General features: G+C 53.8%; 10 protein-coding genes across 18 annotated transcripts; 4 read left to right on the top strand and 6 right to left on the bottom strand.

Moving 5' to 3' along the window:
* Window positions 1-362: 362 nt before the first annotated feature.
* Window positions 363-2,269, top strand: H257_00881 (hypothetical protein; the record flags this gene model as incomplete). The annotated part of the gene is made up of 7 exons (XM_009823796.1): window positions 363-591; window positions 638-709; window positions 771-842; window positions 907-978; window positions 1,027-1,242; window positions 1,287-1,358; window positions 1,414-2,269. The coding sequence occupies 7 exons, from the start codon at window positions 363-365 to the stop codon at window positions 1,629-1,631; spliced, it is 951 nt and encodes a 316-aa protein (XP_009822098.1). The 3' UTR covers window positions 1,632-2,269.
* H257_00880 (hypothetical protein) lies at window positions 1,475-3,302 on the bottom strand. Its single transcript, XM_009823795.1, has 4 exons — window positions 2,613-3,302; window positions 2,407-2,547; window positions 2,278-2,349; window positions 1,475-2,205 (listed from the first exon to the last, which is right to left on the bottom strand). The coding sequence occupies exons 1-4, from the start codon at window positions 3,228-3,230 to the stop codon at window positions 1,741-1,743; spliced, it is 1,296 nt and encodes a 431-aa protein (XP_009822097.1). The 5' UTR covers window positions 3,231-3,302; the 3' UTR covers window positions 1,475-1,740.
* An 822-nt stretch (window positions 3,303-4,124) lies between these two features.
* H257_00879 (hypothetical protein) lies at window positions 4,125-4,594 on the top strand. The gene has a single exon (XM_009823794.1). It carries the CDS (start codon window positions 4,167-4,169, stop codon window positions 4,557-4,559), a length of 393 nt encoding a protein of 130 aa, XP_009822096.1. The 5' UTR covers window positions 4,125-4,166; the 3' UTR covers window positions 4,560-4,594.
* H257_00878 (hypothetical protein) lies at window positions 4,571-5,737 on the bottom strand (the record flags this gene model as incomplete). Its single annotated transcript, XM_009823793.1, has 5 exons — window positions 4,571-4,802; window positions 4,874-4,989; window positions 5,039-5,123; window positions 5,184-5,359; window positions 5,414-5,737. 5 exons carry the CDS (start codon window positions 5,735-5,737, stop codon window positions 4,604-4,606), a joined length of 900 nt encoding a protein of 299 aa, XP_009822095.1. The 3' UTR covers window positions 4,571-4,603.
* Window positions 5,738-5,828: 91 nt separating this feature from the next.
* Window positions 5,829-8,238, bottom strand: H257_00877 (hypothetical protein; the record flags this gene model as incomplete). The annotated part of the gene is made up of 1 exon (XM_009823792.1): window positions 5,829-8,238. Exon 1 carries the CDS (start codon window positions 8,211-8,213, stop codon window positions 5,829-5,831), a length of 2,385 nt encoding a protein of 794 aa, XP_009822094.1. The 5' UTR covers window positions 8,214-8,238.
* Window positions 8,239-8,432: 194 nt separating this feature from the next.
* On the bottom strand, window positions 8,433-13,139 carry H257_00876 (hypothetical protein). 4 transcript variants are annotated; one of them, XM_009823790.1, is made up of 9 exons: window positions 12,247-13,077; window positions 10,716-12,173; window positions 10,237-10,639; window positions 9,971-10,190; window positions 9,583-9,766; window positions 9,466-9,506; window positions 9,112-9,411; window positions 8,928-9,057; window positions 8,433-8,872 (listed from the first exon to the last, which is right to left on the bottom strand). In XM_009823790.1, the coding sequence occupies exons 1-7, from the start codon at window positions 13,075-13,077 to the stop codon at window positions 9,258-9,260; spliced, it is 3,291 nt and encodes a 1,096-aa protein (XP_009822092.1). In that variant the 3' UTR covers window positions 8,433-8,872; window positions 8,928-9,057; window positions 9,112-9,257. The 4 variants fall into 4 exon arrangements, with proteins under 4 accessions (XP_009822092.1, XP_009822090.1, XP_009822091.1 ...); XM_009823788.1 differs by having other exon boundaries at window positions 8,928-9,194; window positions 9,282-9,411; XM_009823789.1 differs by having other exon boundaries at window positions 8,928-9,411.
* Window positions 13,140-13,365: 226 nt separating this feature from the next.
* H257_00875 (hypothetical protein) lies at window positions 13,366-15,932 on the top strand. 3 transcript variants are annotated; one of them, XM_009823785.1, is made up of 9 exons: window positions 13,366-13,531; window positions 13,595-13,697; window positions 13,752-13,857; window positions 13,916-14,354; window positions 14,413-14,491; window positions 14,541-14,657; window positions 14,727-14,953; window positions 15,000-15,141; window positions 15,186-15,932. In XM_009823785.1, exons 1-9 carry the CDS (start codon window positions 13,395-13,397, stop codon window positions 15,234-15,236), a joined length of 1,401 nt encoding a protein of 466 aa, XP_009822087.1. In that variant the 5' UTR covers window positions 13,366-13,394; the 3' UTR covers window positions 15,237-15,932. The 3 variants fall into 3 exon arrangements, with proteins under 3 accessions (XP_009822087.1, XP_009822088.1, XP_009822089.1); XM_009823786.1 differs by having other exon boundaries at window positions 14,727-15,141; XM_009823787.1 differs by having other exon boundaries at window positions 13,595-13,857.
* Window positions 15,121-17,901, bottom strand: H257_00874 (hypothetical protein). Its single transcript, XM_009823784.1, has 14 exons — window positions 17,828-17,901; window positions 17,737-17,775; window positions 17,495-17,678; window positions 17,380-17,438; window positions 17,178-17,323; window positions 16,970-17,106; window positions 16,743-16,912; window positions 16,557-16,696; window positions 16,376-16,494; window positions 16,207-16,304; window positions 15,974-16,138; window positions 15,678-15,902; window positions 15,458-15,618; window positions 15,121-15,401 (listed from the first exon to the last, which is right to left on the bottom strand). Exons 1-14 carry the CDS (start codon window positions 17,876-17,878, stop codon window positions 15,290-15,292), a joined length of 1,806 nt encoding a protein of 601 aa, XP_009822086.1. The 5' UTR covers window positions 17,879-17,901; the 3' UTR covers window positions 15,121-15,289.
* A 979-nt stretch (window positions 17,902-18,880) lies between these two features.
* Window positions 18,881-21,726, top strand: H257_00873 (hypothetical protein). 4 transcript variants are annotated; one of them, XM_009823780.1, is made up of 8 exons: window positions 18,881-20,268; window positions 20,323-20,386; window positions 20,448-20,581; window positions 20,643-20,889; window positions 20,944-21,079; window positions 21,128-21,316; window positions 21,364-21,426; window positions 21,475-21,721. In XM_009823780.1, the coding sequence occupies exons 1-8, from the start codon at window positions 19,014-19,016 to the stop codon at window positions 21,580-21,582; spliced, it is 2,196 nt and encodes a 731-aa protein (XP_009822082.1). In that variant the 5' UTR covers window positions 18,881-19,013; the 3' UTR covers window positions 21,583-21,721. The 4 variants fall into 4 exon arrangements, with proteins under 4 accessions (XP_009822082.1, XP_009822083.1, XP_009822085.1 ...); XM_009823781.1 differs by lacking the exon at window positions 21,364-21,426 and having other exon boundaries at window positions 19,014-20,268; window positions 21,475-21,726; XM_009823783.1 differs by having other exon boundaries at window positions 19,014-20,268; window positions 20,944-21,316; window positions 21,475-21,726.
* Window positions 21,727-22,157: 431 nt separating this feature from the next.
* Window positions 22,158-23,841, bottom strand: H257_00872 (hypothetical protein; the record flags this gene model as incomplete). Its single annotated transcript, XM_009823779.1, has 3 exons — window positions 22,158-23,162; window positions 23,215-23,444; window positions 23,496-23,841. 3 exons carry the CDS (start codon window positions 23,839-23,841, stop codon window positions 22,158-22,160), a joined length of 1,581 nt encoding a protein of 526 aa, XP_009822081.1.
* Window positions 23,842-24,631: the final 790 nt, after the last annotated feature.

Here is a 24,631-nt window from a genome sequence, read left to right as displayed (position 1 = left end):
ACGCTTCAGGTTAGCAACATATGCTGCAGGAGCAGCTCTTGCTCATCCAATCATAGGTACTTCCGATTAGCTAAAACTAAGTTGAATTCATCTAAAACTTCGTCACCCACTGGTTAAAAGCGGGTATTTATACCCAGATTAGCCAAAATATGTGAAAAGCACAATACTGGTACTAGTATTAGTCTGCGGGTTTGACGTCGTTCTGCCAAATACATGTAAGTTGCAAAGCATAACCAAGTTTTTATTGTGCCAGCAGTACACAAAAACCAGTTGTCCCGGTGGGAGCGATATGTTGCGGTTTCATATGAAATGGACAATGAAAGTGAAACCGGCAATTCAATACCCCAGGACAGGTGCAGGTCATGGGCCAAACCGTAAGTGGTCCGAGCATTCCGGACGCCGAAAGCCGGGCGCTACGAGATCTGTTTTCTGCCCTGCGAAGTAAATCCAACCAGCTCCGCCCTACGCGGACGTCGTTGCCGAATCAATCCAACTATCCACCGTTCAACGATGGCAAAGACAGCTGGACAGGGATCACCGTGGAAATGGGGCATGTAGTGAGCATTGAGCTGCCCAACAGCCACTTGATCGGTTCGTCATTAGCGAAACATCACACCTTCATCATGTGTTGTTGTAGGCGAGTTGCCAGCGGCGATAGGCCAGCTCACATACCTCCGTGTGTTAAACCTGTCGTCCAACGACATTCGAGGTACGGGCCTATCGATTTTACATGGTCATGGCGGCAAACAATCATCGCGGCGTAACGTTAGGTCGCATCCCAGCGAGTTTAGGCAAACTGCGTCGACTGGCAATCTTGGACTTGAGCTGCAATCATCTCGGAGGTGTACAGTACATACTACAACCAACGAATGCCAATCAACTAGTATATCACAACGTTGTTCGTAGGTCCATTGCCCGTGGAAATCACCAGCTGCGGTCACCTGCAGCACCTGTCGTTGCAACAAAATGCATTGTCCGGTGCGTGTCAGTTAGCCCTAGTCGCCACGTATAACCCGTTCGGTGCAGGGGCACTGCCACGAAACTTGGGCCAGTTGACTCAACTGAGGACTCTATCTCTCGAGTACAATTCGTTTTCCGGTCCCCTTCCGGTGTCGGCCACACAGCTCTTGCTCTTGGAGCGCCTAAACGTCCGATCCAACTGCTTTAGTGGCACGATCCCCAACGATATGGGCAACTTAACACAGCTCAAATTTTTGTCGCTGCGTAACAACGCACTGGAAGGTCGTTAGTCGTGGATAAGGTGATCGTGACGCTAAAATCTCTAGGAGCGATCCCGTCCAGCCTCGGCAACTGCCTCCATCTCACATTCCTCAACCTTTCGTCCAACCAATTGTCAGGTACGGCGGCATGATGATTACGATTGCTTTCATGGTTGCTTTAACTTAACGTTAGGAACCGTGCCACAGTCGCTGACGCAACTGACGGCTCTCCGCCATTTGTACGTTTTTGGCAACTCGGTGGACTTTGGCCAGTCGTTGCCGCCGTCGATCCGTCCGATCCTCCAGCGCCAAGAGGTCGAGTACCTCAAGCAAGTGCAAGGCCGGCACGCACGTGTGCCTACCGCCCTCCTCGTAGCCAGTGGCTCACCGTCGACTTCGACCGCCTCGTAGTCCAACTCCCACTCGTGGAAACCAGTCAACGTGTGCAGTTGATTCATGTTGTGACGAGGGTTGTTCTTACTACTACTAATACAACAACTCCTCTTTGATCACCAGTCTATTATTGCGTCGAGGTCGACGGCATGCGTCGGGTAGCTGCCACCGCCCGGGGCAAACGCCGGCGCGGAGTTGCCTTGTCAGCGCCGCTGCTGTTGCTGCGACGGGGTCGCAGCGATCGGCTCTGCCGTTCGTGCACTGTCACATCGTCTTCATCCCCCTCATGGTCGGCGCTGTCGAGTGGCCCTTGGACGTTGCTGCTGCTCCGCCGGCGGTCGTGGGACGAGTACGCGACGTGGGCCGTGTGGATCGCGCGCGGCTCGTCATCGTCGGGTCGTTCGATCCATTCGATGCACGGGTAAATGAGCAGCGCATCGAATATCCAGACCATCGAGAACCGGTGGCCAATTTTCACGTCGTTGGCAATGCGGTGGTATGAACTCCACACAGTCACGGTAAAGTACAACGCGAGCACCACGTCCAGCGTGTAATGCATGCGCACCCACACAATGGACACCAGTCCAAAGATCTAAACACACGAGATTTGGGCGACGGAGCTCACTAGATGCAGTAGCGTTATTCGTGTAGTTGTAGTTCTTACCGTGACGAGCCACACCGACACTTTGATGTAATTGATCGAGCCAGGTACCCACTTGTAGTACGTGTGCCACGTCTACACAAGCAAGGTGCCTAGGTCAGACACAAGACGACAGAAAACGAACGAGCATACCATCGCACACAACACCATGAGCATACTGTGGCCGCTGAAGACCATGTCCCCGCATGTGATTTCTCCGATGGGCACAAGGAGCTTGAGGCTGCGCACCAGCACCGCGCGCATCGTAATGTCTTCCCAGCCATGAGCCCCGCTCTACAGATTCATGGTTAGAGCGAACGTCCAGGGAATTTTTGTTACGATTGCTTGCATATACATACCTCAAGGTTGCCAAGCGGAGTCATTTGCCGGCACTTCTCGGCGCTGTCGGGCAAACTGGTGCAAATGACAGTGACAGAGCGCATGATGCACAGCGAGCCGTAGATGATGAAGAAGCGCTGAATGATCTTCCACCGCAACGGATGGATCACGGCGAAGACAGTTGTGGACGCGATGAGGGCGCCCATGACTACGTCCGGCACTTTGTGAGCTTCGTGGTGGTACACCTTGTCGTAGACCGTCACGTCTTTCCAGAGAGGAAGGATGTCGTGGCCAAGATCCGGCAGCGGCAACAGGTTCTTGGGGTTGCGGAACCACGCGAGGGAGTTGCTGTAGCACATGCAGAATGTCGCGAGTTCAAAGTACACGAGGCTGGCAGCCGTGCGTCGGATGTTGTGCGACGTTGTCTGCGTGAATAGCACAAGGGGGATCACACCGATGACAAACGTCCACAGGAACCGATTCAGAAGACCCTTCTGGCCTTCGAACACCATGCCCACAGTCACCCCATGCAGCCAAAGCACCATACCCATCCCGAGCACCACGGCCCAGTTCCATCGAGGAACGTTTAGCGATCGCCGGACATTGTCCATTGAGCCAAACTTTCGAATGTTGTCCATCTTAGGGTCGCCGCCGGTGGCAGCGTCGCGTTGCGTTTTGGAACGACGATGTCGAGAGGCACTGGGGCGATGGAAATTGAACCGAAGGTAAAGGTAACATAACACTATTTTATGGTTTCAGGACAGAGATTGGACGACTCTTGTGTGCTGTATCCATTGAAACTGACAGGTTACACTATTTCCAGTTTTGTATTATCCGGATGATGTCAAGGTAGTTTGCTCGAGCGATAGTTTCACTTTTAAGCGAGTTTTCCATTTGGAGATAACTAGTTAACAGTAGTGGCGACGGCGTCAGTAAGGTGGACACATGGCCATTCGACGTAGGGCTGTGACTACCGGTGGCGTTCAGAGGTCCAATTAAGCATCGACAGGGGTTATCGTACATGTGCACAGTTCACTGTGACGCCGCCGTCGCATCACGTTGCTCCGCCGTGTCGAAATTGCGCGTTGAGTTCAATAAAATGGTAATGTAATGTATATTATATAATGGAACTTCATTTTACTATACCAAATATTGCTTTGGATTATTATTTTGATATTACTATGAATCCGGATAGCATGAATCTGATGGATAAATCGAGGCGAAAAAGTCCTTAATAAGTCCGGGTGGTCCTATCTAAGGGTTATCCGTATAAATCTGAGCTATAACTCCACCGGTCGCGCACGACTGCGCTGCGAGTTGCCCTTGCTCCTCCACGATCATTCAAACTAAAACGTGATGACGGCTGCACCGCGGCTCCCTCGCCGTATTCACGTCCTAAAACATTATAATTAATGGTCCACCGTGAGTGGTTGCAAGTGGCGCAAGCTGCATAAATGGATTGGACAAAATACTCAATTTATAACCAATAAAATGCCGGTATTTAGTTACTGTAACGTCCCAGAAGGAACAATTTTCAGCCAACCTGGATCTAAAATCTCGGCAGTCGCTGGCCGATGGTGGAACTCTCGTACTTCCCTGCACTCTTGCGCAACATCCGATGGGGGAACATGGAGAGTCACGAGAAAGAGAAGCACCTCCGAGAGCCATTGTTGTGTGACTCGTCCACCGAGGACAGCAGCGAGTCTGATGATGATGGGGTCAGGGAACGACACATGGCCTACAAGAGTCACGTGGTAGTGTCGGTGGAGCCTAAGCTCACGCGGTCCGAGCGACTGCTGCGGTCTGGATGGTCTTTGTCCACTTTTTCCAGGCATCATCACATGAACACCGTGCCAAGCGTGGAGACCACCCAGGACATTGTGAACAAGGCCCTTGCCCAGTTGGCCGGGCTCACCATCGCCGCCGTCGGGCTGCTATTGTTTGCGTTATATCGAGAGGCCATGTGATTGTACACTAATGCAATTTGTTTCGTTTTTGTGAATTTACATCGTCATGCCTGCTGCCGAGAAGGGCACATGGCGGCCAGAGGGCACGACGCGCACTTGGGCTTGACTGCCGAGCACGTGAGCTGCCCAAACCCAATCATCATCTTGGACACGTCGCCCCATATATCCTTGGGAATCCAGTCTTCCAGTTCCTTCCGGGTCGCTTCGGCGGTCGCTCGGCCGTCCTTACCTTTCCCTGCCCACCTACAGCAAGCAATCTCTACATTTATTTGCCTAGAAAAATGCAATGTGCTACATAGTGAAAATGAATGTACCCAAGACGCTTGGCAATGCGCTGCACATGGGTGTCGACGATGATGCCGTCCACGATATTCCACGCCACCAAGAGCGTCAGCCGCGCCACTTTTGGACCGATTCCAGGCAGGGCCATCTACGCACCATCCTTGTCATTCGATATAGTTCACAATCAGCCATCGAACCAGTTCGGTCAAGGTCGCAGGAACGTCGTCGTTGTAACTCGCGTGCAAAATGTCGGCGATGGCTTTGATCTGTCGTGCCTTCGTGCTAGCGTAATGCATACGTGATGGGATGGTGGACAAACAGGCGATATTTATTTGCACTTACGAGTGGAAACCCACAGGGCTCAAGAGGTCCGCCAGGACGTCTGTGGCCATGGCTCGAAGCGTCGCAACGGTCAGCCCATCCGGTTGTTGCAACAGTCGACGCATGGCTGCGGCCGTGATCTCGTCCTTGGTCTGCGTGCTTAGCAACGCGCCAAGCAACGCATGCAGCCGTTGGCACTGTCATCAGCAATGAATGTCATTTGAAATGTCTTGGAGGGATGCTAACGTTACCTTTGGCGGCGCAGTCGAGTCCACTATATGGTCAGTGCCAAACTCGTCAACAGGTGCACCTCCATCTCGACGGATTTCTCGAAGTCGATGCAATACTTGCATCCTAGACTCGACGGAGAGGTGAGTGGTGCTGGCTGGCGCGTCTGCAGCTGCCGAGTGTTTTCGTCGCCGTTTGCACGACGGACTGCTGGTTTCAGGACAAATGCGCTTCTCTGAATCCTTGGAGGTGGCGTCCTCTCCTACAAATACCACGGATCTACCCCGTGCGAACCGCGCAAATGGATTGTTGCCATCGACTGCTTGGTCAATGCAATTGTCGCCCATGGTCCAAGGTTCAATGCGAAATCTTTGATGAAATTAGCAAATTGCTTGATAAATGCACCAATCAACAATCATGATTTCAATAGTATTTTAGCTACAAATCACTACATGGCTCTTCAACAAACGTGGGTGTACTTGTCGGCGGCAACAGCACCGCGTGCGACTCTGTGAGAAACATCACGTGATAATTTCCAGCGTCGCTCGACGTGTCGTCCTTGTGCGGAGAGAACCCTTCCTTGATGGACGTGGACATCCGCACAGTCTCGTGTAGATGCAGAGGATACAGTCCCACAACGAGTACGTACTTGCCTTTGGGCAAGTATAGGTCCAAGTACGGGTCTCTACTGCTGCGACTTGTGGTGGCGCGAACACCAGGAGGTTTGTCGTCAACCATTGCCACAAGTCTGGTCGTGTCGAGCAACTGCAGACCGCCTTGGGTGGTATCTTCAAACACATACGCCACGGCGTCCACGAAGGTCCGGCCGCAGATTCCTGCGTCGTCGTACCCGTTGGGCATGCGTGTTCCATCGTCTAGGATTTGATACGAAACGATTTCAATCCCAATATGGGCGGCCTCCACCACTTCAAACGGCACTTGGTCGATCGAGACACTTCCATTCCGTTGATGAATCGTTCCGTCAACCATGTACTGGAGGGCCAACGGCGGTCGGGCATGGTACGGACACTTTGCTGGGAAACGCAGTGGCTCCAACCGTGTGGCTTTGCTGCAAGTGCTAGGTAGACCCGAGTCGGGTGTTTTGAACGACGTGATGCTCTCGACGTCCATGTTGGTTCGTAAAGTCAGGGTGTAATGGCCGTGCGCGGCGGTGGGAAGGCCGCATTCAAAGAGCGTTCCGGTGGCGTGCGCTGGAGTTCCTCGGGCAAATGCCACCGCGGCAGCTCGTGCGTCCACGTCCGTCATGTCTGTCGTGCCCACCACGATGTAGTACGCGCCCGCATCCACGTACATGTTGACGAACGCGTCCAAGTCGCTGACGCTGCTGTCGGCGCGGCCGTTCCCCCGGACGCTTCTGTCGTTCTCGGCCACCACGGCCCCCGTGCCCGCGTCCACGACAAACACTCTCGAGTCAAAGTACGACGCGTCACAGTTGCGGTCTATATCTGTGAAGGTCCTCCTCTCGGTGGCCTCCACAGACTGGACGTCCACGGCAATGACGCCGTCGGAATCGACTTGGAGTTCGTACACGTCCAACGACACGCCCCTAGCGGAGGCGTACAGCGTGCCGCGGACGGTCGCAAAGTTCACCGTGGGGTCGACTGGACTGGTCGCCGCTACCGCGCAGTTGGGCAGGGCGTTCTGCCGCCGCAGGTCTTGGACGATCCAGGGGGCGGGGATGCCGCCGTTGAGACTGGCTTCCGTCCCCACGGCGCATCCGCCGCACGAGTGCATGCCCACAACGCCATTCGTGGCCGTGGAAATGATCGGCGCCCCAGACGATCCCGGTGATGTGTTGAGTTTGTACCCCAACATCCCCTCGAGGCCGCACTCCGGGTTGGCGTACGTGGACGTGTAGACAAGGCCGAACTGGCCGCCCGTGGCTTTGATGGCCATGACCATCCCCCCTCCGAGGGGATGCTGCGGGATGTAGACGGGGCTCCCGACGACGTACGACTCGTGGAGGCGGAGGTAGTTGCCTGCTGATACGTTCGTGGGGGTATTGAGCTGCACGAGCGAGTAGTCGAACGCTTGTGATGTCGCAACTAAGGTCGACCCGACGACCATGTTGCCGTTGGAACACCGGCCCCCGCCCGCGCAGTTTTCGTTGCACTTGCCAAACGCGCGCAGGTCGAACGTGGTGGCGGCAGCGTCGTCGGCAGTCCCGATGCAGTGCGCATTGGTGAGGACGTGGTTCTGGCACCCCACGAGCCACCCAGTGCACCATCTAGACCCGTCGGGTGAGTTGACAAGCAGACGCACGATCGCTCGAGCGCCGCGCCAATACGGACTAGTGGGCCGCTGGTCACAGGCAGGGGACGCGGCCGAGTTGGAGCCGTCGCACGATGACTCCTTCGTTGGCGGAGTGGCTGCGTATCTGTACTCGGTGATGGCAAAGCCATAGTTGCAGTTGGAGTTGGTCGACCCGAACGAGATGAGGTCGATCAACACATGGCCAGTGTACAGCGGCGTGGTGAGAAAGCCGTTCGGGTGGCGCCCTCGGTATGTGTAGCTTGTGTTGGTGGGCGCGGCGGTGCGGACGCGGAGGTAATCATTGGGAGGCAGATGCAACCACGTAAAGTTGAACGAGACAAACTCGGCCGAAGTGTCGTCCACGGGAAAGGAGAGGACGATCGTGGGGGATGTGGCTACTGGAAACACATACGGGAAGGCTCCGTTGCAGCCCACTTGGAGGGCAAACGGCCGAGTGGCGACCACGGGTTCTACGGGGAACGTAAACGACAGGCAGCATGACGATTGAAGGACGAGCAAGGCGCAGCATGTCCACCCACGAAGAGCCATCCCAGCTCGAGGAACGTTGTTGATATAGATAACTCGGCAATGGAAGTGCGTTAGGAGACAGACAACATGCATTCACATGAAACGGACGAAACTGTCGAAAGCGAGATCTCCTGCGGGACACGAGATGATTCAAAGCAAACCAACGATGGGCGATTCTTGGCCTCCCTCGGGTTGGTGTATATGGTAGCTAGCTAGCTATAGACGTTAACACCGCTAATTTCCAGGTGTAGTTGACAAGAACAACATCGTTTTGGTAGTTTCATTGTGTGCGTATCAGCTAAAGTGCTTTATTGCTGCTGCTGCTTGGGCAACTTCTTGGCGAACGCTTGGTAGATTTGATCGAGGAACGCGGGGTCGTCGAGACATTGCACGAATGCTTCCTTGAATTGGTCCTTCGTGAGGGGTGGCTTGGCAGTACGCGGGGACGCGCGGTCGCGCTGCTTCTTCTGTCGCGTCTGAGGCTGCGGCTGCCCCGAAGCCACTTGCAACTGGACGGTCGTGGCCTCGGCCAACGGCGCGCCTTGAGATGGCTGCTGCGAGATCATGCCCATAATAGCCACGCCTGCGGCGATTCCTTCCGCCTTGCTATAGACGACCGTGCTGGACGCGCCATTCTTAGGCGATTCCACCGGCCCCTGGGACGACGACGAGGCAGCCAGCTAACGAACGAGCTACCCGTTAGTTGACACGTTGGGAAAGAGGATAGATACGAACGGGTTTCGATTCCGATTGTACTTCGTGCGCCGGTTGACGAGAGGCACCCTTTTGGTGCACGGCTGCCGCGTTCTTCGGAGACGGTTTGGCTGCCGCGGGAGGAGGCGTGCCCTTCAACGTGACCAGCACCCTAACGAACGAATGGACACGGGATGATGGATGGGAACTTGGATGGGGTGTGTACCGCTCCAACAGTTTCAGGGTCTTTTGTCGATCTTCTTCAGGGAAGAACCAAATACCATAAATTTTGAACGTCGATGGGGCCGCCTACACACAACAGTGTCCAACTACGATCATGCACGATTCCAAGGCAGCACTCGCAATTGTTCGTCACAACACGTCGTCACAACATACCGGATCGACGCATCGAAGGATGAGGAAATCGTCGACGTTGTCGACGTTCAATTGTGCATCGATCGAAATGGTCAAGTTGGACGTGCTCAGGCGGTTGTTGACAAACATTTGAAACCTCGGTGCCGAGTACCTGCGTCGAGACGATGGTATTCAACACGCACATCAGCCATCACAACCTACGTACCGCTTCACGATGAACAAACTGCCTTCCACTTCTTTTCGCTTCTACTTGTCGTGAAGACGGTCGTTGTTCAGCATCATCTCTCAACTTCAGCATGAGGTACTGTATATGCATGCGTACCCACGACTGCTCCGTCTGGTCAAACTCGTACACGACGACATGGCTGGCGGTGCCAACGATGTCGCTGATCTGGTTGTCTTGACGCTGGAGGACTTGCAGGTTCAGCGCGTCAGTCTGGGATGTGTCCACGGGAAGTGCCGCCATGCCACCGTTGTTGTGCTGTTCAATGGAATTGTGCGGTCCACTGGGTTGAGTGTGAATATTATATAAAGTTTAGGAGACCACCTTTGCCTTGAACACTCACAAATATCTTGCATTTTATAAGAAGAACGAACCTGCCCGATCTGCCACTATTTAAATTCACCGGTTATTCGATTTTACAGAACGTGTCCCCACACGATGCCACGAAAGAGTCTAATGCGCCGACGATGGCCCACCCCAGACGTACTTGAGCAGCGAACTTGCGCTCGACGACAGCGAGCTCGTGACAGTCTGCACGGCCCCGCCGATGCTTTCGACGCCGACCTTCATGGAACTCACTCCTTTGCTCACGGTCTTCTCGCTGGCATGCGCGTGGACAAAATCGCTGAGCGTCAGGCCAATCTTCTCGTTCAGTTTACCCTCCATGCGAAGCATGATGGCCGTCGCGGCTTCTTCGTCCGTCTGGCCTACTCCCTCTCTTAGCCTTCATCTCTCACTCCATCACATGCGTACCTGGCAAGAACCGTTCCACCACGAACGCGTCCAAGTCTGCTTGCGTGTAGTTCACTCCAAAGTCGGTCACTTCAGGGACCGCGTCCACGACAAGTCGTAGCATGATCAGGAACAGCGACACATGCCGCCGCAAGCAATTGAACGCCACGACACACAGCGCCTTGAACGCTTCCACTTGCATCGGTCCCCCTAGCGCTTCAAGCATGTAGTTGTCGAGGCGCATGGGCGGCTGCAGCGGCTTCGGGTCCTTCCCCAGGATAAACCCATAGTCAATGTGAAACAAGTTGCCTTCCTGTGTCAGCATCACGTTCTCCGCATGCCGATCGCCCACGCCAAGCAGGAACGTGATCACCGTGTACGCGGCCAGCGACTCGCGAAACGACGACGAAATGTCGCTCAGCGTCTACAAAGAATACGACGACGTTGAGTGTTTATGCGACGACGTGGAGCGTTTGTATATGCGACACGGTTGTACATACCCGATGGCCATTGTAGTGGTGCAGAAAGCGCATGATCGTGCCGTGCTCTCGAACAATCGAGTACAACGTGTGCGCATTCTCGACTATTTGGATCAACCCGTCGTAGCTCGACGTTGGAATCACGCGGTACGTGACCAGGGCAATGTTGAACTGTCTGGTTTCGGCCTTGAGGATCGAGTACATGATGTGGATGATGTTCTGGACACACGCGTCCTTGCGCAGATCGTCGCGCTTGTACATGACGCGGTACACGGACGATGATGTCGGCGGCGGCGGCTTCTCGTCGTCGGCCAAGCATGTGCCTGGTCGTTCGATGCCTGTGCACGTGAGGATGATGGGCGCTTCGGCACTTCGCATGACTTTGATCGAGGCGAAGTCGACGCCCCGCGCCTTGACGAGCGGGTCCACGGGCAGTCGGAGACCCTCCTCGTGGGTGCTAAACACGGGCGTCCTGCGCAGGGCCGTGTCGAGGAGGCGCCCCACGACGTCCTTGTCTGCCCGGTGCGGGAGGTTCCACAGCACGTCCAGAAACGCTTGGCCGTGCAGCAGGTCCTGCGTCCACGACGACACACTGCGCTTGTCGTGCGCTGCCAGCGTGAGCAGCAACTGCTGCCGAAACCCGTCGAACTTGCGCCGCCACCGCCGGTCCTCGGCCAAAACACTTGCGCCCCAGTACAGGTCCGAGCAGAACCGGACGTCGCGCGTCGCTTGGCGGACGATCGCACTTCTCAACGTCGACACGCTGGTCTCGGCGCCCAGCGCGTGCAGGACGACCGGAAGGAAGCTGAGCCAGTCGTCGTCCGACGCCTTGAGCACCAACGCCTCTACGCACAGGTTGCGCAGTGTCACATTTTGGATCGAGTCGCTTGAGAGGATCTCCAGCGCGTCGACGCACGCCAACTCGTGGCGGCAGAGGCGGCTGCACATGGTCATCATGCAGTTGTGGGTACGGGGCGCGACCATGAGGCGCAGGATGTCCTGGGTCGTGCCGTCGTCGTCGTTGTCGCTGTCAAACGCGACTGCTTTCACGAGCTGTAGCAGCCACTTGGAGTGCCCCGCGAGGAATTGGCGGTTGCGGAGGACAAGGTGCCGCTCCTTGGCCGACAGCGGGTGCGACGGCAGGTAGTACTGGACCTGTCGGAACGTCGACAGACACATGATGCTCGCCCGGTGCCACTTGCGACATACTTGGCCCAGTACCCGCAGCGTCTGGATGTCCCACTTACATAACTCAAACACTTGCACCGTGTTGTAATGCTGCCGCCGTTGCTGCAGCGCCGACGCGCAGTCGTCACATACGCGCTGGAGGACCGTGCCTGGCGGAATCCGAGGGGGCAGCTTGATCTTGACTCGGCCGGACGTGGCGGCGGCGGTGAACCGGACCAGTCCGCGGGATTCGAGCGACGTCATGGCGCGCAAAAACTTTTCTCGTTCGAGTTCCGCTGGTGTTTTTTGCATCTAATGCCCAGAAGAATGAGACAGATAGGCATGAGTAGGAGGCCATGGAAGGAAGGTAGAAGGAATAGGCTACCTCGGTAGGATCATCGAACGATGATGACGACGTCGCGTGGAACTCGGAAAAGTCGTTTGCGCTCGACGAGAGCGACGGTGTCGCAGTGTTATAGTTCCACACATAGTACCCGAGGCTGCCGATCACATGCGACGTCGTGTCGACGAGCACGCTGCTGTACGTGTGATTCGATCCGTTCTTGATGGCATGGGACACGGGCGTGCTCTCGTAGTCGACGGGAATGACGAGGCGCTGGTTGGAGCACGCGTTGCAGAAGATCCGACCGCATGCGCGGCAGTGGTGCTTCCGGACGATGAGTGAAAACTGGACGTGGCACTTGAAGCACGCGTACACGGCGTCGTCTTGCACCCACGACGACAGCCGCCTCGGCTGGACAAACCGATACACGTCGTCACCAGGGAGGGAGATGTCGCCGTGGGACCACTCGTTGTCGTCGTCGTGCTCCTTTGCGCGCTGTTCCTGCTGCTCGGCCGCGAGATCGTCCACGTCGTCGGAATTGTACGCAAACGCGTTCCGCTTGTGCGGTCCTGCCTTCGCAACGTCGTCCTTGGGTACATCGTCGGACGTGGTCTCGCTCAGCGTCGACAGTGGGCGCGTGTAGTTGAGGCGCTTCTTGCTGTGATTCCTGTGCTTGCTTTTGGTTTCCAGCACTTGCGAGTATGACAGGTCCACGACAGAAGTGTGGCAGATGGTGGGGCGCTGAGGTTGCCGGATGCCGTCGACGCCGCCTGTACTCATGGCGGTCCGCCCATATCCGGTCGTGGGGAGCTGTATATCCAGCTCATCTAACGCATGCAGATCTCCATGTTCGTCAAATTCATCGTTGTCCATCGCCAAACCGCCGCAGGATTCGCTCGTTCTTCGTGGTGAGTCGTTTGTTTGGCTATTTTTGCAAGGGGATTCAACATATTCGGAAAACGACCGCCATTCTTCGATTCTCACCGGATAAAAAGGGCGAGATGCTGCCGTACCCGTGGAAGATCTGCACTCGATGGAGTTGTCGCTAACCCTTCACGAAGACGCTACGTACAATAACCTGCTGCTGCCTGCCCATCTGAAGCCTCACACATGAGAAGGACATAACAGTACCACCTTGCCATTTTGAACGTAAGAAGGAATGGCAGAGTGTTGGTCTTTCAATTTTGCACATGAAGAAGGCGGCAACGAAGCGGTTGGTGTATGTGGTCGCAGGAGAAGCCTCCGGCGACGCAATTGGCGGTAAACTCATTCGCGCATTGAATCGACGTCATGCAGATGGTCCGTTTCAGTTCCGTGGTGTCGGTGGGTACGTCAAGTAGACGTCGTCGCGCTCGCTGCAGGTACTTTGTGGATTCATTGATGTGTATAGACCACAGATGATGGCGGCGGGTGGGTTCTCGTCGCTGTTTCCCATACAAGAGTTATCTGTGATGGGCCTTGTCGAGGTCTTGCCCAAGCTATTTGCGATCAAGGTAGCCCTCAAGGGATTAAAGTCTGTTGCATGTGATCGAGGCGGCTGTGTGTAGCGCCACCACGACCACGTTGTTGAGGACATTCGACAGAGCCAGCCTGACGCCGTCGTGACCATTGACTCGAAGGGATTCTGCTTTCGCGTGCTCAAGTCGTTGCAAGGTAGGTAGTCCTCCATCGATCGACCTTCTATTTCCAAACGATCTATTATTCCTTCCAGGTATTACTAATCGCATGGATCACCGCCCGCCAGCCATCGTGCACTACGTGGCTCCGTCCATCTGGGCCTTCAAGCACAAACATCGCAACGCTGCGTCCACCGCGCAGTCGCTTGGCCTGTTCATCGACCACATGCTCGTGCTGCTGCCGTTCGAAGCGCGCCTGTTCAACCACCACCGCACGTGGACGACGTTTGTGGGGCATCCGTCCGTGGAGACGTTCATGGACGCGCACGACCTCTTCCGTCGCCACGATCTCCTGTCATCTGTCGTGCCTCCTTCCATCACGACCGAGTTGGAGTCGCTGTCCATGACGAGCGAGTGGCTGCAACCAGTAGCCCCCGCCCTATGGCCCATGCAAACTGCCATCGTTCATGCCCGTCGCCATCATCCAAGGCAACGTCGGACAGACGAGTTTGCCATTGCCGCGTTGGTCGGAAGGTATGGCCGACGCCATCCGCCTGTCTATTTGTTGCGTCATGGATCGTTGTTTGGCTAGTCGAGAGGACGAAGTGAAGCAGACGATCGGCCTTGTCAAGCGCGCCGTCGAATCATTTGCGAGTCAGCACAACACTCGAGTACGAGCGTCGTCACAGACACACTTCTGTGACAACGTGCTGATGATAGGTCCGCGTTGTGTTTCCAACGATCCCATCCGTCGCGCATGTCCTCCGCAAACATCTAGACTCGTGGGCCATCCCCCATGCCATCCACGTCCAAGCCAACACGGCGGCGCTGCTGCAGGTGCCATAGGCGCATGGCCACTCTATTTTTTGAATCATCGTTCGTTCGATTAACACTTGACTTGCTTAGGCGAGTGACGTGGCAGTGGCCGTGTCTGGCACAGTTGTGATCGAAAGTCTCTTGGCCGGCACACCCACAGTCGTCATGTATCGGGCCAACTGGCTCACCGAGGTGATCGCCGCCGCCGTCGCGCGGGTCCGGTTCGTCTCGCTGCCCAACATCCTATTCGATCGGGAACTTGTCCCCGAGCTCGTGTTTTCTAAATGCACAAGTGCCAGCCTTGCCCACGCCTTGTCGTACAGAATGTACTTTATACTAGGCATGACCTATATATCTCTCTAGGAAAGCCTTCAACGCACCAGCAAGAAGCAGCAGCCACGCCGATGACGATGTGCTTGTGAGTGCCGCCCTGAGTCAGCTAGCGGTGTGGAAGTCTGACGAAACGTCGACCACGCCCTGTCGAGCCAGCGACATTGCCGCAGAAGTAGGGCAACCTCACCTTGACAGCGTCACACATGACAATTGTAGGTGGTCGTGCGTGAAATGGACAAAATTACAGCCAGCGCGTCGAGTATATGAAGAATCTTACTAGAACAGTAACTTGTCGATGTTTCTACTGTTGACGAGATCATCTATCGAGTGAGGATTGCGACGGCAGCCACGACCAGGACTAGCGTCACCACGACTAAAATCTCGACGAGTACCCAGCACGAATACGTTGCATCTCCCTCGTCGTCGTCCTCACTACAACCACTGGATGACATATCCAGGACACGAACGTCATGCGCACTACGTCGTACCTGTCGTCGTCGTCGTCGTCGGCCGTCGAGGCGTCCTCTTCCACGAAACTCGTCTTGCCGGTCCATGATAAGTGGATTGTGTGCTCGTATTCGACGCGAAACAACCCCCACATGCTCCGTCGAAGTACTTCAGCAGACGCTAAAATCGGATCCAAGTACACCTATCCATCATCCAATATGGAGCACTCAATCCAATAAGCCAACGTTCGATCGATCCTACTTGGACGTTGCTTGGAAATGGGCCATACCCCTTGGCTGGAATCAACGTCAAGGTCCACCCAAACCGCAAAACACAGTCGACCACCATCGCTACATAGTACGTCCATGTGGGGTACAGTCGACGAGGTCGAAGGAAGCCCTGCTGGCCCCCCAGCCCCCAATCCATATATACATCCCACGCATACTGGTACGTGGTGGTGACGCCACAAGCGGCCAGATAGCACCACTACGCCCTGTTGGTTTAATATATATATATATATATATATATATATATATATATATATATATATATATCACCTGGTACGTTGTCATGTGGTCGTCGTCGGGGTGCTTCCAGTGGGGGTGGAACACGGCAAAAAGCACGACCGACTGCGCACACGCGTACTTCATGGCGTTGGGAATGTACGGGAACCGGCGGTGAGTTTCCCTGTACTTGCGGATGTTTTGGCAGAAGCGCCACCACTACGATGATGGGCAGATCGTCAAGATCACTTGTCATAGGCCATGCATAGTGTTGGTGTGTACTGTACCAGTGGCAGAGCTGACAACAGGGGCACGGCCATCCAATGGAACGTCGGGCTCTGAGTGCACACGTCGAGGCCCGTTGGGCTGGGTTCCACGAACGCCCCTGCCACCACCACCATCCCCCCATCACACATTGCCGTGAACATCATACAGTCATGTAAGTATAAGACCAACCGGAAAAGAAATAGCAACTCGACCACGCCAAATCCACAAAGACCCGCACGAGGCTCGTAAAGATATCGCCGACGTAGGCTTCGCGAAAGCGCACAATCGACCACGGAGATGCTACGACCCTACATCGTTCGACCTATTGTTGGCATGGGGGAAGGATGATGGGGGAAGTACGTTCTGCTACCTCCACATGGTCGTGAGCAGGGACCGGCGTTGCTTGAACGGGTACACTAACTTTATGAGCAAAAACAGATACAGCAGCAGGGGAAACACGCAAGGCGGCACGAGGGTGGGCAGGTCGCCCCGCAACGCCTTGTAGTACAGCTACAAATGTCTTGTGAGCGGCTTATAACGAGAGTAGTTCTTGTACGAGGAGGTTGACGAGGTAGGCGATCGTGACGCTGACGGCGTGGCGGACCAGCGACACAAACTGCACCGACTTTGTGGGTTTCCAGTCGAAGATGGCCACAAATGGGATGCCAAACCTCGTGAACACGTACACTTGGACACACCAGCACCACAGCAGCAGCACGAGTACACCTACATGTTTATACATGTATAAACTTGTACAACCAGCGCCATAACATGGGTGTGTACCGATGGCGCGGTACACGGCCATGACGGACGACTCCCACAGGTTGTGGTGCTTGGAGTCGTCGATGACGCTATCCCATATAACCCACACGAACAGCACGACCATCATCCCAAAGTGCATGCCAAAGTAAAAGCCAGACCTACAGTTAGTATATTGTGAAGTTTGTTAACTGTTAAACGCTATATGGAAGGAATAATGTCTAGATAGTACCACACGGCAACGTCTTCGTGCTGGGGGTACAAGTCGTGCTTCATGGTGCGCGTATTGCCGCTGTAAAACCGATGGAGTATGCGAAGCTCGAGCTTGTCCAGTACTCGAACGATGGCATCGATGGAAGGAAACGAGTCCATGGATGCCTACACCGTTTTGTTGGAGACGATGATGATGGTGAAGTGGTTTTGTGGGACCATACTTCGTCCAAGGGGGACCATGACTGCGCGGCGCGGATCTGCGAGAGTTTTCGCTGCACATCTGTGAATGCTATCAGTAAGGGGATGGCTATAACGACTAGGGGGTCTCGTATGTACCCGCGGTTGCCTCGACGTGCTCATCCTTAAGCCAGAGCAGGTGGCGGTGGAGCTCCAACCAGCCAAGTTTGGCATGGCGACGGGAAAGTGCGTCCCACGAATCATGCTGCGCATCGAAAGTCCGCTCGTATTGCGTCAGCAGTGAGCTCTGGTCGTGCAGTTGATCAACAAAGAACTCGCACACCTGTAGGAATGTACACATACACCCGGATCACCCACAACCTATTGTTTTTGTCCGCTACCTTGCGCACGTCGTTTCGGAGCTCCTGCAGATCGTCTTCCTACACAAGGACTTCATGAATCTCACTGTTCTCGCACCGCCAAGTACCGTACTTGTTCCCAATCGGCAAGAAGTTTGAGCTCTTGCTCGTCTTCTGCCGACATACCCAGGGATCGATCGATCTGGACTGATGTACGAAAATCGAACGTCCCACCCTTGTCAAATATTTAAACCATCCATTATATTATTATTATTGTTACTGCTAATAGTGTGAAGGATTTCAATTACAGTAATACTATTTCTCGGTAATTCTATTACTACGTATTAATAGTAGTACTAATGGCACTAGTAACACTACCTATTTCTTTCTGTTAGTGTGGTTAATTGAGTTTGGATAATCATTTTTAAGACATTCCTCCGCGAGGGCCGACACTAGAACCACATGTTATGGAACCGCTTCGCCAATTGTAACGCGCCTGCTCGACCAGGGGCGGTGTGTAATCTTCGGTTTTTACTTCGCTCAACGCTTCATACCTCGTGCTTCGACCGATCTTCTTCGAAGTTCGGTCCTCGTCTTCGTACGCGGCCCTTGTTATCCGGATTCCCCACGGGAGGGACGGATAAATCCTTGCGGAAATAATCCGGGGAAGCCGGGGATCGAACCCACGACCTTTGAGTTAAGAAACCGATGCTATTTAGTGTGGTATGGTGCACTTCATCTAAAAACTTCCAACTGGCCAAATCGAAGAGTGGAGTTTTTATTATTTAACGTGCAATTAACGTAGTTAAACCTAAATCCCAGATACGTTAAATACCGATTTCATGCGTTTTATCACTGGAGTGGGAGGTTAAAGGTCCCAACTGCCTCCGGATATTAAATACGGATAAGATTCACATACAAAAATCAAGATACATTTGAGCGGCCACCCCTATGGCCAAATATCCAAGCGCCCATGTAAAATACCGCTAGGTTAAATATCTATTTCTGGACCAATTCATCACCAAATTTGAATCTGAGAGTAGAATTCCTTCACCACATTGAGATCTGTCGATTCTACGTCTCAATTTGCTGAAAATTTGAGTAATGAATATGAAATAGAAGTCAGAAAATTTTGTAAAAAGTTGGTAGTTTATAGATGACGTGCACCATACTTATTCCTGACTGTGAAAAATCCGAACCGTCGCAGAATGAAAGTGGACGCGAGTTCTGGATTCAGTCCACTTCGCTGCCGACGAGATTTGCATTTGATGGATTGATTCCATGTAATTTACTAACATTATTGCTTTCCTCGCCACCACATGTTGTCTCCAATGTTGGCGTGGCACGTGCTCAGCTTGGCCATGGCCATCGTCGTCCTTGGCTGCACCGTGGCGTTCTTTCTGCGCACTCGCAAAGCGCGCGCACACCCAGGCCCTGTCCTCGTGTGTCTGATATTGTCTAGTTGCCTAAACATGATGTTTCGTGCGTGTACCCATCTCGTGACGCCAGATGCTCCCTCGTTCGTCGGCATCGACTTCCACCACGAGACCGAGTCCAACTCGACGCTCGTGTTGTACTGGGGCACGCTGTACTTTGCGTCAGCGACCACGTTCTGGTACCTCATGCTGGCCATGGATCTCATCTCGTCGCTTTCGAATCCGTTTCTGCCGTTCCAGTCCAACAGCCTCATCCACCACACCCTCGCGTGGCCGCTCGCGGGCGTGTGGTGTCTTCTCTACGACGTGGCCGTGTACCAGCAGCCCAAAGCCGTGCCCGAGATCCATCTCCGCATGGTGACCCACTTGCCTCTATATGGATCCCTCGTCTACATCATGTTTGCACTGCATGCCGCGGGGGCCAAATCGCGGCAGCTCACCACGACCATCCACGCCACGACCCGTCGCATGTCCAAGCTCATCGTGCCGTACCTCGTGGTCTTTGGCGCGTCTGGCATTGCACACTTGGGCATTTACGTCGCCGACGTGTCCAACGGCAAACCCCTCGTGTACTCGTCGTACGTGGACCAGCTGGTCGGAATCGTCAGCACCACCGTGTTGTTTGTGCTGTTCTACTTTGATTCGGGGGGGTGTCGTCGCCGGGGTCTTCCTCCACAAGATGCACAACAGCCGACGATCTTGTCCCCACTAGACGACATCGACGAGGCCGGTCCCCACACCCAGCCCCTCCCCCAAGACCCCCCCTTTCCCCGCATGCAATCCACCGCCAACTTTAACGTGGACATCGCCGCCGAGCTGCGCAAGATGGTCATGGACCTCACCCGCATGGGCATCGTGTCCGTGGCGGCGCGAGACGCGAGCGACCACCCGACGTCGGCGAACCGCGTTCCCGAAGACTTTGCTACGGTCGAACGCAAGCGCATCACGTTCTGGGGCGGCACGGCGGCCACTGTGGCGGACGCGCTCGTGTTTGAAGACGTGGCCCCGTCCGTGTTCCAGTCACTACGCCAACTAGCGGGGATCGATCAGTCGTCGTACTTGCATGCGTTCAATGCAGAGGAAAACCTCCGAGAAGTGTGCTCGGAAGGGAAAAGCGGCAACATCTTCTACTTTACGGGTACGGACAGGTCACCACAATAATGGTGTTGACGTCATTGGGATATATAAACAGCCAACCGTCAATTCATGGTCAAGAGCGTGCCGAAAGAAGAATTCGACACCCTTCGCGCCATCCTGTACGTCAAATACGCTTGATGGGAGGTCGGTATTTACAGTACCTGAGATATGTGTGTGTAGACCACAGTACTACAAATACCTCGTTCAGAACGAATCGTCCTACTTGTGTCGGTACTTTGGCTGCCACTCGATCACGTTGCCCGTGGGCACCCGCCGCATGTACTTTGTGGTGATGCAAAACCTATTTATCCACGGTACACACACGACACTTGGCAAGAATGGACCTGCCGCCGAACTCATGGAACGCACACCTAGGCCCGCCACAACAACGATACGACCTCAAGGGCAACACGGACCGACGGCAGGCCATCCCGACCGCCCAAGTGGAAGGCAAGATGCATGCCGCCATCATGCGGGAGCCCATCGACAAGCTCATGATGGACATTGACTTTACGCGCATCCACCAGTGCATTTTACTCGCAGACGCCGACGCCACCACGGTGAAACTCCAGTTAAAAAATGACATTCAGTTCTTGGCCGAGCACCGCATTATGGATTACAGGTACCATATATATATATATATATTGGATATACATGCGTATGAAGACCTTGGTAGCATCTTGGTGGGGGTGCGGTATACTGCCAACGCTTGCTTTCACCGAGTGGACATGGCGGTGCCTTCAAAGGATGGCATGACCATGTACGACATTGGGGTGATTGACATGCTGCAGCGTTACAATTGGCGATGGACGGTACGAAGTGAGGTACAAAGCAGAGTCATTCTGTTTGCTTTGGTGTAGTTGCAACGGTGGTTTCTGGGGGGCTTTCTATGCAAAGACATGGGCGATGTGAGTGCGGTGCCGCCAGCCCAGTACGGCAACCGCCTGATTCGGTTTGTTCGGCAAAGCATGTTCAATCAAGCACGTCGAGAAAGTCGGTCGTCCCTGTTTACAAACAGCACACAGCGCAGTGGCCTCACCGTTTCAGAGGTACATTATTGATGCGTTTTGAACGGAAGTTGACGTTTGAGTCGCAGGGCGGCGGCGGGGCGGTGGCACTAAGCCATCGCCCTAGTGGCTACCCTCAGTTCTACCCAGAGGTGTGTCTTCGATAGATGAATTCGTAAGTGACACGTGGCGTACATTAGGACCACCCTGGCGGGTCGACTCCAGCGACGGACATTTGGTTTGTGTCCAATTTGTCGGATGAAATGATTGACATCCACGACTGCGTGCTGTTGCAAGAAACTTCTTGACATTGGTCTTGTCCAGTGATGCCACAAATGATGGCAGGGCAGGGCTCTTCTCCATGGGCTTTTAAATGATACTAGTACAGGTACTGTTAGTGTTAATCCATAGTCGCAAGTAATTACAAGGAGTACCATTGGTCTTGTCACAGCATACAAAGTTGGGCTTCAGAGCATACGCTATTTTACAGTAAATATATTGAACAACGTGTGAAATATACCGCCTGGGGAGTGTGACATATACTGGACATTAGTCGAAATATAATGAGACGAAGTAGGGTCTGGACGAAATATATCGAATGGTTGGCGAACATAACGCACATGGCGTGAATCAGTTGTGAGTCGGACGAAATATACCGTAAATAACCTGAACTTAAACGAAAAATGTATTGTCATCGGAAAACGTAGGCCAGGTGACTTACAGCTTTTGATTGGTTCAAAATGCTACGCTTTTATCCACTTGCTTCCACTTGTCACCACTTGCTTCCACTTCCCTCCACTTGCCTCTACTTGTTCCACTTGTGTTCACACTAATTCAATCCATTTGCATTCTTCATTTTGATCCGACTATGTAGCTACAACGCCTAACTTCTTGTACGCTTCGAATACGCCCTTTTAGTCTTCGCGCCAATCTTCTCGCGTATGATGCGAGCGACGGTCACGACCATCAGCTGTCCAAAACGTCTTTGTCGTTGGTTTGGTGTCTTCTCGATGACGGGGTCAAGCGCGTGCACAGCGCACTCAAACGCTTCGACAACTGCCTCCTCTGTGCTGTCGATCGGCGCGTCGGTACCCTTGATCTCCACGTAATACTCCCAAAGGATATGCATAAAAAAACGCCATTCTGACAAAATCCGTCTTTGCTTCTTCGTGTCCAGGTCGTGCGGGTCAATCGTGCGGAAGGGGATCTCGCTGTCCTTCCCCAGCCACCAAAGAGCCCAAGCCGTTGCTGTGTCCACGTTGGGGAAGGCGAACGACTCCGGGAGCTTGTGCTGGCGGCCACCCCACGAGTACAACATGTGCTGGTGGCGTGGATGCTGGTGGTGCACCACCGTCACTTCAGGTGCAGACGTGCCCCTTGCAAGTCGCTCCATGATGGACGAGAAGAGTTTGTCGATGTAGGCTGAAGTCACTGTTCCCGTCGCCAGCTCCTTTTCGTCCAAAAGGTTCCGAACACCAGCAACGACTTCGCTCGTGATGGTTGCCAGAGTCAATTGTTGGGTGTGGAGCTGACGGTAAATTTCCACATAGGGTGGCAAACCTGTTGGCTTCAGCGTCGCCGACGTCGTGCGCACAAACACCTTGAGGCTTGACATCATGGCGTTGTCTCGAAAGATCGCGGTGTGGAGGACTGGATGGTTTGCCGGGAGGGCCGTGCGCAGATAGTCTGCGTGGTGTACGATGGATGCCAAACCGAGCTTCAGGACGCCGATAAGTGACCCTGTCTTGAACAGAACTGGGAACATGCACCTGACAGCGCTTGTGACTACAGGGTTGTCAGTGCTGTCGAAGTAGGGTGGTAGTTCGGCAAAGTCTGCGCTATTGAGCGGTAGGGCTGCAACGACACGGCCAACGAACTGGTCACCAGCCTTTTCGTAGTTCATGTACCGTTCCACGACGTTTCCCAGCGACCATCCGCACCGCAAACACACGCTGATGACCGATGGTCCGCTTTATGTGGATAGTCTCGGTTGACTTGGAGCGCGCCATCAAGTTCCACGAGATCACGAGGTACAGGTGCACAAATCCGCTGTCGGATGTCTTCAGTGACTCCTGGCACAGGGCTTCGTACATGCTGAATCCAAGCGGCCGTTTGCCCGATTCCTTGAGGGTCAATGTTTGCTCGTCAGTTGCTGTCAAGCGGTGCATACCTAGGTTCGACGTCGTATGAGTACCGTAAAGGATGACGCACATTGGCAGACCTGTAAATTTGGTTTTGAGCTTGGTTGAGTACTCCACAGGCATCGCAACGTCTTCGCGCTTGTAGTACCACCGCAGTGCAGCACGGTACCCAGACATTGTTTCGACCTTGACGGGTGTGTTTTGGTACACCCACACGATGAATTGGACGAAGTGTATGTACTGGAAAACGCGCAGGTCGATCATGCCGTCGTCTTTAAGCAGGTCTGTACCACCGGTCAAGTGTATCCACTTGATGAGTTGGCGAAGTCCTGACTCATATCGCTCCTTCGTGCTGTCTGCGAGGCACGAGTCGATGATGTCCTCTAGCGACGTTTCCTGCCGCTGCAGGATCGTCATCGGCGCCATTGACTTCGTACAATACGGTTTTTATCCTATTATCGATGCCGTTTTCAGCGTCAGCTGTGTGGCCTACGATTTCGGATAATCACTCGCCATTCGTCATATATATAGGCAGTTGTATACCGACCAAGTTCAATATCCTGGTGTGAATGCGATGGCCGTCCTACTCCTCTCTTGATGTTTGTATATTGGGCCTACGAAATCGGATGAATGGTGTAGTAGTTCTATTCGGATTATTTACAATTTTGACAACCCCACCAGGCGACAGTAAAACCGCGGAAACTGTAAATTCGCCAGATTAACATTTTCCACTGTAAAATACAGTTTTAACATGTTATCAATGGATAATTTTGTTCACAGTCAATATATCTGTCAATTATCGGTGTCATAAGCTTACGGTATACCGTTGACGGAAAGCCAACAAATCACTTTACTTCGATCAAACGCGCTCGTGGCTCACATTTCACTAACAGAAAATTCAGCAACTTCATCGGCAGCCCAATCAAAGCACAACCTTTTCTGACCAGTGACATAAGTTTTCACGTGTGAATGACCGTTTTTCCTTACTTCCATCAACACATTAGAACAGTCGTGCATCGTCCAAGGTGGGTCTATATACAGCTACTGTATAGCGATATTGTCCAACTAAAGCTGGGGTTGAGACCGAAATACAAATTCAAGCATATTCAGCTTGACTATCCAGGGGCAGGATGGAATGGCTGCCTGTATTAACTACTTAGGGCGGGAAGGTGGTCAAATATCTCACACGCTAATTCCACTTCATCACCGTCGTCCA

This window comes from Aphanomyces astaci (assembly GCF_000520075.1).
Source record: "Aphanomyces astaci strain APO3 unplaced genomic scaffold supercont1.1, whole genome shotgun sequence".
Taxonomy (NCBI): domain Eukaryota; phylum Oomycota; class Saprolegniomycetes; order Saprolegniales; family Verrucalvaceae; genus Aphanomyces; species Aphanomyces astaci.
Note: the sequence above shows the minus strand (reverse complement) of the source record. Positions and strands in the feature narration are given on the sequence as shown.

Coding starts and splice junctions, on each gene's coding strand:
- H257_00876 (XM_009823788.1), bottom strand. CDS start 13,077: ATGGACAACGATGAATTTGACGAACATGGAGATCTGCATGCGTTAGAT. Junction 10,640..10,715: donor ACCACTACAATGGCCATCGG/GTATGTACAACC, acceptor TATTCTTTGTAG/ACGCTGAGCGACATTTCGTC. Junction 9,412..9,465: donor AGTTTGTTCATCGTGAAGCG/GTACGTAGGTTG, acceptor GTCTCGACGCAG/GTACTCGGCACCGAGGTTTC.
- H257_00875 (XM_009823785.1), top strand. CDS start 13,395: ATGAAGAAGGCGGCAACGAAGCGGTTGGTGTATGTGGTCGCAGGAGAA. Junction 13,858..13,915: donor CGTGCTCAAGTCGTTGCAAG/GTAGGTAGTCCT, acceptor TATTCCTTCCAG/GTATTACTAATCGCATGGAT. Junction 15,142..15,185: donor CCAGCGACATTGCCGCAGAA/GTAGGGCAACCT, acceptor TGACAATTGTAG/GTGGTCGTGCGTGAAATGGA.
- H257_00879 (XM_009823794.1), top strand. CDS start 4,167: ATGGTGGAACTCTCGTACTTCCCTGCACTCTTGCGCAACATCCGATGG.
- H257_00880 (XM_009823795.1), bottom strand. CDS start 3,230: ATGGACAACATTCGAAAGTTTGGCTCAATGGACAATGTCCGGCGATCG. Junction 2,548..2,612: donor CTCCGCTTGGCAACCTTGAG/GTATGTATATGC, acceptor ATGAATCTGTAG/AGCGGGGCTCATGGCTGGGA. Junction 2,206..2,277: donor TGTCGGTGTGGCTCGTCACG/GTAAGAACTACA, acceptor TCGTGTGTTTAG/ATCTTTGGACTGGTGTCCAT.
- H257_00874 (XM_009823784.1), bottom strand. CDS start 17,878: ATGTCGGCAGAAGACGAGCAAGAGCTCAAACTTCTTGCCGATTGGGAA. Junction 17,776..17,827: donor TTCTTGCCGATTGGGAACAA/GTACGGTACTTG, acceptor GTCCTTGTGTAG/GAAGACGATCTGCAGGAGCT. Junction 17,107..17,177: donor CACGAAGACGTTGCCGTGTG/GTACTATCTAGA, acceptor TACTAACTGTAG/GTCTGGCTTTTACTTTGGCA.
- H257_00873 (XM_009823780.1), top strand. CDS start 19,014: ATGTTGTCTCCAATGTTGGCGTGGCACGTGCTCAGCTTGGCCATGGCC. Junction 20,890..20,943: donor CACCGCATTATGGATTACAG/GTACCATATATA, acceptor AGACCTTGGTAG/CATCTTGGTGGGGGTGCGGT. Junction 21,080..21,127: donor GTTACAATTGGCGATGGACG/GTACGAAGTGAG, acceptor GCTTTGGTGTAG/TTGCAACGGTGGTTTCTGGG.